We start from the raw sequence: 9,842 nt of genomic DNA on the forward strand, positions 1-9,842 counted from the left end.
ATGAGGACCTAATCGAGACCCAGAAGAGAGTGCCAGTTCCTTCACGCTTGCGGGGGAAATGCAGACTCCGCCGATGATGAGACCTTATCGAGACCCAGAAGAGAGCGCCAGTCCCTTCACGCTTTCGGGAAAGTGCAAAGGCCTCCGATGATGAGGACCTCATCGAGACCCAGAAGAGAGTGCCAGTCCCTTCACGCTTGCGGGGAAATGCAGGGGCCTCCGATGATGAGGACCTTATCGAGACCCAGAAGAGAGTGTCAGTTCCTTCACGCTTGCGGGGAAATGCAGGCTCCTCCGATGATGAGGACCTTATCGAGACCCAGAAGAGAGTGTCAGTCCCTTCACGCTTGCGGGAAAATGCAGACTCCTCCGATGATGAGGACCTCATCGAAACCCAGAAGAGAGTGCCAGCCCATTCACGCTTGCGGGGAAATGCAGAGGCCTCCGATGATGAGGATCTCATCGAGACCCAGAAGAGAGTGTCAGTCCCTTCACGCTTGCGGGAAAGTGCAAAGGCCTCCGATGATGAGGACCTCATCAAGACCCAGAAGAGAGTGCCAGTCCCGTCACGCTTGCGGGGAAATGCAGGGGCCTCCGATGATGAGGACCTTATTGAGACCCAGAAGAGAGTGCCAGTTCCTTCACGCTTACGCGGAAGTGTAGACTCCTCCGGTGATGAGGACCTTATCGAGACCCAGAAGAGAGTGCCAGTCCCTTCACGCTTGCGGGGAAATGCAGAGGCCACCGATGATGAGGACCTCATCGAAACCCAGAAGAGAGTGTCAGTCCCTTCACGCTTGCGCGGAAATGCAGACTCCTCCGATGATGAGGACCTTATCGAGACCCAGAAGAGAGTGTCAGTCCCTTCACGCTTGCGGGGAAATGCAGGCTCCTCAGATGATGAGGACCTCATCGAGACCCAGAAGAGAGTGTCAGTCCCTTCACGCTTGCGGGGAAATGCAGACTCCTCCGATGATGAGGACCTTATCGAAACCCAGAAGAGAGTGTCAGTCCCTTCACGCTTGCGGGAAAGTACAAAGGCCTCCGATGATGAGGACCTCATCGAGACCCAGAAGAGAGTGCCAGTCCCTTCACGCTTGCGGGGAAATGCAGGGGCCTCCGATGATGAGGACCTTATCGAGACCCAGAAGAGAGTGTCAGTTCCTTCACGCTTGCGGGGAAGTGTAGACTCCTCCAATGATGAGGACCTTATCGAGACCCAGAAGAGAGTGCCAGTCCCTGTCACACCTCCGATGATGAGGACCTCATCGAAACCCAGAAGAGAGTGTCAGTCCCTTCACGCTTGCGCGGAAATGCAGACTCCTCCGATGATGAGGACCTTATCGAGACCCAGAAGAGAGTGTCAGTCCCTTCACGCTTGCGGGGAAGGACAGAGGCCTCAGATGATGAGGACCTCATCGAGACCCAGAAGAGAGTGCCAGTCCCTTCACGCTTGCGGGGAAATGCAGGCTCCTCCGATGATGAGGACCTTATCGAGACCCAGAAGAGAGTGTCGGTCCCTTCACGCTTGCGGGGAAATGCAGACTTCCCCGATGATGAGGACCTCATCGAAACGCAGAAGAGAGTGTCGGTCCCTTCATGCTTGCGGGAAAGTGCAAAGGCCTCCGATGATGAGGACCTCATCGAAACCCAGAAGAGAGTATCAGTCCCTTCACGCTTGCGGGAAAGTGCAAAGGCCTCCGATGATGAGGACCTCATCGAAACCCAGAAGAGAGTGTCAGTCCCTTCACGCTTGCGGGGAAACACAAAGGCCTCTGATGAGGACGTCATTAAGACTCAGAAGAGGTTACCAGCCTCCTCGCACTCGCGACTAACTGGAGTCAGCCCTGGCGACGGAGAAGATGGCGTGATAACCCAGGAGGGGTTGCTGGCTCCAGTCCAGTGTGCAGGCGCCTCAAAGCCTGGCCACTCGGACAGCGAGGACTGCCTGTCGACTCCGGGCGTGATCTCGGTCAAGTCTGCCGCGAGCGCGGGCGAGGTGGGAGACGCTGAGGACATGGTGGCCACGCAGCGGATGGCGTCACCGCCAGCGGCGACGGGCGTCCACAATACCTCGGGCTCGGAGCTGTTCCTCTCGCCGAGCCGCCACGCCAGCAGGGAGAGCGAGACGCAGGAGACCCGGCTGCTGCCGCCGAACTCGCGGGACGTGCTCCAGGTGCTGCGCATGACCGCCTCGCCGCGGCCGTCGCCGCTCTCCGAGCGGCCCGAGTCGGAGCTGGACTCGAAGTTCGCGACGCAGCCGCCGGCGCACGCGTCGCCGGTCGGCCGCCGGCGGCTGCTGTTCCAGGACGAGGCTCCGGAGCGGGGTGTTGCGTCGCCTGACAGAGACCACGATATGGACAGCACGGCAAGCTCCATGGCGAAGGACGAGGCGCGGCCCTCTGAGGGCATGGCGGGGGCGGCGGCAGGCGAAGCCGAGGTCGCAGCGAAGGCCGGGGCCGCGGGGGTGGCTTCTGAGGGTGAAGAGCATGTCGGCCAGACCCGCGAAGTCGACACCGGCACGCGAGGCAGCGCATTTGGCGAGACTGCACGCGCTGAGACGCGGAGGGCACGGCACGGTCGTCGTAGTAACGTTCTCGACAATGAAGTTCACCAATGTGCAGAGCCGACTGTGTGTGCTGCCCCGGCCGCCGCGGGGGCGGCAGTTGCTGCAGGGACCGGTATCGCCACGCCACCCAGCACGCGCTGTCGCAGGAAGCTGGCTCTCGTGCCCGACCAGAACCCAGTCTCTCACCGCTCGCCTCAGGGCACGGACCGTTCTCCGATCATCACGGCGATTCGCAGCCGGCGAGGGAAGCCGGCGCCTCAACGTCAACCGCCGCCGGCCAGCACAGAGCATCTGGAACCGTCCGTTGTTTTAAAGCGGATGCATGAGGCAGGACGGCAACGGGAGCGCACTGCCGAACGTTCCCAAGAGATTGCGCGTACGGAGGGGCCACGACCTCTCGCGAGCGCCGCCGGAGCTCGTCCACGGGCCAGACGGACGTCTCTTTCGGCGGCAGCGGCCGCGGCCGGCAACCCCGAGAGGAACGCCGAAGCTCAAGCTCCAGCCCCAGCTCGGGGCCGCGGGAGGAAGCGGAAACCGGTGGCGCCCGGTCCTCAGGACGGCGCGGCAACCACTTCCGCACCCGCAACAGCGGCAAACGAAACGTCCAAGGGGACCCGGTTAGAGGCGGCGACGGAGGTCCAGCGCACGTCGAGCCGCCGTGCGCGCGCGCCCGTCAAGTTTTCGCCCAGCAAGCCGTCGGAAGGCAGTCAAAAGAGGCGTCGCAGCGGGGCGGCGAGCGAAGGCGGCGCCGACGGTGCGGAGGCCGCGCCCGGCCCGGCCTCCAAGCGGTGTCGGCCGGACGTCTCCCCCACCGCCAGTCGGCGTGGTAGACACAGTCACGGGCGATCCGTCCCGGTGAAGGTGGAGTTACCATCGGACTCGGACGCCAGCCCCGTCTTCATAGGATTCAAGCGTGACACGACCGCCAGCACGGCGGCGGCGCCACCGGAGGAACCGCCGCCCCCGTCCCCGTCACCGCCACCGAGTCGTCGGGCTCGACGGATCGCCGCGTTCGACGCGGCCCCGGCGGCGCCGGCCGAGTCGTTGCGACCGCGCGCGAGGAGCAGCCCCGCGGACGGCCGTGTCGTGCTTCCGGCCGTCGGGCCGTCGGCGGCGGCTGCGGTGGCGGCTGCGACCGCGACTCCGCCGCGAGCGAGGAAGGCCACGCGGGCCACGCGGGCCACGCGAGCGAAGGACCCACGGCAGGACGGAGCACCGGTCGCGCCGGCCACGCCGGCCGAGGCTGGGGCGGGCTCCAGGACGACCCGGTCCCGCGGAGGCGGTGCGGCGCAGAGGCGAGCGGTGGTGAAGGCAGAGAGGGTCCCGGCCGAGCCCTCCCCCGCCCACGTCCCTAGGCATGACCGCGGCCGCGGGGCTGCGCCGCGCCCGCCGCAGGCGACGGAGGAGGTGGAAGAAGACGCTCCGCCATCGTCCGCAGCCACCTCCAACCGTGGCCGCGGCCGCGGGGCCGTCCGGCGCACGACGCGGGCAGCGGAGGAGGTGGTACAAGACGCTCCGCCATCGTCCGCAGCCACCTCCAACCATGGCCGCGGCCGCGGGGCCGTCCGGCGCCGGACGCAGACAGCGGAGGAGGTGGAAGAAGACGCTCCGCCATCGTCCGCAGCCACCTCCAACCGTGGCCGCGACCGCGGGGCCGTTCGGCGCCGGACGCGGACAGCGGAGGAGGTGGAAGAAGACGCTCCGCCATCGTCCGCAGCCACCTCCAACCGTGGCCGCGGCCTCGGGGCCTTCGCCAGAACCGCCAGGACCAGCCGACGTCGAGCGGCCGATGACGGTGAGAAGCGGGTGGCGCGTAGGTATCTGTAAAGTTGAATGCTGTCGTTGTTTTTAGATAGTTGGAACGGTGCCGTCCGCGACTGTGGGCTGGTCTTGACGGCAAACATTCAGAGGTACTGTCTGACTGAGAACCGGAATGCAAACTGGCGCTGATTTTTGACGAAAGGGTCAGAAGATCCAGAGTGTGACCTGAGGCGCAATGGCTGATGCCTATCCTATCAGCCAACTTTCCACTGCCATTGCGCACTGCATGCATCGGGTTGCGTGACTTGGTTGTACGTGCGGCATCCTTCCACCATTCCCCACAAACGTATGGTTTTTTGTTGATATATCGAATCTTATTTTTCCATCAAACCTTTTACGTCGGGTTTTGTATTCGGCTTTCTCCAGCCTTGCAGTCAGACGCGCGAGAGACGTGCCTGGTCCAGCCATTGCGAGTTTGTCGACTAATTCGCCCGCGCGCTGAGCCTCGCTTAGTATCGTGACGCTTTTCTTCAGACACGGAATCCGATTCGAGGCATGAAGACAGCTCTGTCGTCACTGTCTCCTCCCAAGTGGTGAGTTGGAATCGACGTGTGCTTCATCACGTCATCTGTTTTGCTCTTCTTACGGCTGTCGCAAATACAGTGAGCCGCGCCGCCAGGGCGACAGAGGAGCTGATCAAAAGAGCGCGGAGGTTGTGCTTCGGCCCGCTGTGCGTGTGCCGCCTGATGTCTGTCGCCCCTGCCAGGACACTGCCGCGTCGTGCCGCGTGCCCCAGCGCCGCGTGGCGCCCCGTCCAGCGTGTGTAGAAGTGTGCGCTCGTGCCGGCAGTCGCTGCGGTCGGTGGGGGGATCTCGTCGCGGCGCCTCGGCGCGCGGCCGACCCCGCGTGCTGTTTACCGGCTTCTCCAGCCCGCAAAACGAGCGCGCAGTGACGGCGCTGGGTAAGCAGGCCGGCGGCTCCCGGCCGGCCGCCGCTGCGCCGGTCGGTCCGGCGTGTCTCATCATCATCTCATCTCATCTGACGGACGCGCGTTGGTATGGAGGCAGGGAGGGGGAGGAGGCTGCTGGAACGGAGCGTGGGACATGTTGTGGGACGTCTCTGCCAGCTTTCCTGCGCTGTTAGCTCGCGACTCCGTCAGCGATCGCTGGTGATTCGGTACCGTTGGCGGGCGCGGACTGCGCCTGACGAACTCGGCGTAGGCGGAGCCGCAGCTAGCTTCACTGCTAGTGGATCACGGCCACACCGCCGGCTACGTGTTTGTGTTGCTCCTGTCGCACGTGACTTGTTTGCAATGCCCTGCCGTGTTACACCTGCTTTCGCCCTGTGGGTGGGGGGTGAGGGCTTCATGTTTTGCATCTTGCAATAGCTAATGTATCTGAGAATGACGCTGCAGCTATTGCAGTTTCCCGATGCTGGAGTCGGAGCATGATCATCCCTTCAATGTGTGTCGAAAACACTGGTGTCCTGGTGACGTGTCGCTTCGGATACGTTCTTCCGCTCTGCCCGCACGGTATCGCGGACGGGTGGGATGATTGTTGTTCATTTTCTTGGCGACAGGTGGCGAGATGGTCAAGCGGCCTGCTGAGTGTACGGTTCTCGTCACGACGGAAGTCAAACGGACAATCAAATTTATGGCCTGCTTCGCACGAGGCATTCCTATCGTATCGCCGGCGTGGCTGACCAAGTCCAAGCAAGCAAAGTTCTTCCTGGGTAGGTGAATGCGTTTTTGCAATGTATTTTCCCATGCACACTTCCATTCCATCCACTTGTCCTGTGGCTCCTTGAAACGCATCTGGTCGGGCTGCTCTTCTGCCTCTCGGTTGGCAAACATTGCACATGACATCCTGCAAAGTGGACTTTGTGTGCACCGTTCTCATGTGGACTCCTGGGCACGCCTCGTCAAAACGACGTCTCCTCCCAGGTCAACCGCACTGTCCTCGACAAGCCGACGTCTCCTCCCAGGCCAACCGCACTGTCCTCGACAAGCCGACGTCCCCTCCCAGGCCAACCGCACTGTCCTGGTCAAACCGACGGCTCCTCCCAGGTCAACCGCACTGTCCTCGACAAGCCGACGTCTCCTCCCAGGCCAACCGCACTGTCCTCGACAAGCCGACGTCTCCTCCGAGGCCAACCGCACTGTCCTGGTCAAACCGACGTCTCCTCCCAGGCCAACCGCACTGTCCTGGTCAAACCGACGTCTCCTCCCAGGCCAACCGCACTGTCCTCGACAAGCCGACGTCTCCTCCCAGGCCAACCGCACTGTCCTGGTCAAACCGACGTCTCCTCCCAGGCCAACCGCACTGTCCTGGTCAAACCGACGTCTCCTCCCAGGCCAACCGCACTGTCCTGGTCAAACCGACGTCTCCTCCCAGGCCAACCGCACTGTCCTGGTCAAACCGACGTCTCCTCCCAGGCCAACCGCACTGTCCTGGTCAAACCGACGTCTCCTCCCAGGCCAACCGCACTGTCCTGGTCAAACCGACGTCTCCTCCCAGGCCAACCGCACTGTCCTCGACAAGCCGACGGCTCCTCCCAGGCCAACCGCACTGTCCTGGTCAAACCGACGTCTCCTCCCAGGCCAACCGCACTGTCCTGGTCAAACCGACGTCTCCTCCCAGGCCAACCGCACTGTCCTGGTCAAACCGACGTCTCCTCCCAGGCCAACCGCACTGTCCTCGACAAGCCGACGTCTCCTCCCAGGCCAACCGCACTGTCCTGGTCAAACCGACGTCTCCTCCCAGGCCAACCGCACTGTCCTGGTCAAACCGACGTCTCCTCCCAGGCCAACCGCACTGTCCTGGTCAAACCGACGTCTCCTCCCAGGCCAACCGCACTGTCCTGGTCAAACCGACGTCTCCTCCCAGGCCAACCGCACTGTCCTGGTCAAACCGACGTCTCCTCCCAGGCCAACCGCACTGTCCTGGTCAAACCGACGTCTCCTCCCAGGCCAACCGCACTGTCCTCGACAAGCCGACGGCTCCTCCCAGGCCAACCGCACTGTCCTGGTCAAACCGACGTCTCCTCCCAGGCCAACCGCACTGTCCTGGTCAAACCGACGTCTCCTCCCAGGCCAACCGCACTGTCCTGGTCAAACCGACGTCTCCTCCCAGGCCACCGCACTGTCCTGGTCAAACCGACGTCTCCTCCCAGGCCAACCGCACTGTCCTCCGACAAGCCGACGGCTCCTCCCAGGCCAACCGCACTGTCCTGGTCAAACCGACGTCTCCTCCCAGGCCAACCGCACTGTCCTGGTCAAACCGACGTCTCCTCCCAGGCCAACCGCACTGTCCTGGTCAAACCGACGTCTCCTCCCAGGCCAACCGCACTGTCCTGGTCAAACCGACGTCCCCTCCCAGGCCAACCGCACTGTCCTCGTCAAACCGACGTCTCCTCCCAGGCCAACCGCACTGTCCTCGAATACATCAGATTAGTGTGTTCGTACCTTCACAGTCGCCAGGCTAACCTGAACCTAGTCTAGCGTACCAATAACCGCGCCGTTGCATTTCTTTTCACCGTTTTACATAGCAGAAAGCAGAGTTGTCGATAGCTAGGCGGCCAGGTGAGGCCTTGCTGATCTCCGCTGACCGCCGAAGGCTCGCTTCGGCCGCCAGATCCGTGGGAGTTCCTCGTGCGCGACGGGCCGGCCGAGAAGAAGTTTGGCTTCCATCTTGACCTGAACCTGCGCAAGGCAAGCCGCAGCGCCCATCCGCTGCTGCGCGGCTGGTCGTTCTACGTGACGCCGCACGTGGTGCCGCCGCCGGACCAGCTGCGAGGTGAGCGTTGACACGGACACGGGCACGGACACGGGCACGGACGCGGGCACGGACACGGACACGGACACGGACACGGACACGGGCACGGGCACGGACAGGCGGCCAGCGATTTGTCTGGGGAGGGGGTGGGGTGAGAGGGATTAGTTTGCTTGGTTCGCGCGGTCCATCGCTTAAACGAAAACACATATTACAGTGGCGGGCGAGCGGCCCCGGCGCCAGCGCCCGGGAGTGGCCCACATTACAGCGCTGTCTTGACAGATGTGGATCACGCTGACCAACGCCAATAGGTCTGATGTGCGTATCACTGCTGATCTCGGCAGCGGTGAAGTGCTCTTTGTCCCTGATCCCCTGCCTTCAGAGATAAGGTGTCCGTGACACTGAGCCTCCAGTGCCCAGAGATGCGGAGCGGTCAACCCCTCCCTCCCCCCCCCCCCTGCAGAGATGTGAAATAATGACATAAGTTGTTAGGTGCATTTCCGACGAACATTATGCATGTAGATAAGACGGTGGTAATATCGTTGTATCGTTATTCCTCGGAGAAAAACCGGAAGAATGAAGAAATAGTGCGTTGGTGTTTCGGCAACATGCATTTATCGAAATGAATAAAGGCATGTTGCTTCGTTTTGATGAACGCATATTGCCGAAATACGAACGAATCTATTTCTCCATTCTCCAAGTTTTTCTACGAGGAATAAGGTTGTTACTTCTGTCTTAAGTAGATATAAAATATTCCATGTCATTCATTTTAATCGGTTAAGGCGTCTGCGTTAACCGCTGCGCGTCTGGGAATCCAGATGTATGGGGTTCGATTCCCCGTGGCGCCCGCCCTTTCTGCCAGGGTGAGAGGCAGGTGACACCATATAGCCTTAGCAGCTGGGTGCGTCGTAAAAGCCCCAAATGACACCCGCCCGCTGTGTACCACCGAGATCGTGCAGCACTCCGTGACGGGGCTCCACATCGGCAGAGATCGTCGAGTGCGCCGGCGGCGTGTTCCTGGCTGGACCGCCGCGCAGTGCGGCCGACCGGCTGCTGGTGGTCTCGTGCGTGGCCGACACGGCCAGCTGGACGGCGGCGCGCCGGCTCCACCTACCGGTCGTGTCGGCCGAGCTGCTGCTCAGCGGCATCCTCCAGCAGCGGGTGGACGTCGACGCGCACCGCCTGTTGGCCTGAGCCGAGCGCGCCCCGCCGGCGACGGTCGAGGGGTCCCGGCCAGCGGTGGCGGCCAAGTGCCATTGTACCTGGTTGAGCTGGCGCGAGGCAGGACGGTACAGGGGCCACAGCGGTGGTTACCAGCCGTTCTGTAGGGGCACGCGTGAGTGGTTCAGGGCGGTTTGGAGGAACAGTGTGTGCCAAGTCGAGCGCCCTCCCGTCTCTCGTGATATTGATGAGAACGTGGGCTGTTTGTGAGGTGTGGTGCCATGCACAGTGCAGAGCGACTGCGTCAGGGCTGCTCGATAGCATACTAACGCGGATTGGAATTATGACAAGCTTCAGATCTGCATGTGCATTAGGCAGGAGGACTTTTCGATACGCTTGGCTTCCAGTGAAAGTATCCTCGTGAACGTGCGACAAAATGAAGTGTACCTGATCATGGGATGTGGAAGGTTGGATGGGATAATGTGGGATTATTTTTAGTGATATGCGAAGTGCTGTTGCATGAGTATGTGTGTCTTGTCCTTGCGAGGAAAATAAACGGAATAATTTTTCATGTTCACATA

General features: G+C 61.9%; 1 protein-coding gene across 1 annotated transcript; it reads left to right on the plus strand.

Moving 5' to 3' along the window:
* The first annotated feature begins 2,017 nt into the window (after positions 1 to 2,017).
* Positions 2,018 to 9,817, plus strand: LOC119114940 (mediator of DNA damage checkpoint protein 1). Its single transcript, XM_037238995.1, has 7 exons — positions 2,018 to 2,247; positions 3,727 to 4,364; positions 4,865 to 4,923; positions 5,180 to 5,291; positions 5,909 to 6,061; positions 7,963 to 8,124; positions 9,089 to 9,817. The coding sequence occupies exons 1-7, from the start codon at positions 2,018 to 2,020 to the stop codon at positions 9,292 to 9,294; spliced, it is 1,560 nt and encodes a 519-aa protein (XP_037094890.1). The 3' UTR covers positions 9,295 to 9,817.
* Positions 9,818 to 9,842: the final 25 nt, after the last annotated feature.

This window comes from Pollicipes pollicipes, unplaced genomic scaffold, assembly GCF_011947565.3.
Source record: "Pollicipes pollicipes isolate AB1234 unplaced genomic scaffold, Ppol_2.1 Scaffold_3087;HRSCAF=3621_pilon_pilon_pilon, whole genome shotgun sequence".
NCBI classification, from domain to species: domain Eukaryota; kingdom Metazoa; phylum Arthropoda; class Thecostraca; order Pollicipedomorpha; family Pollicipedidae; genus Pollicipes; species Pollicipes pollicipes.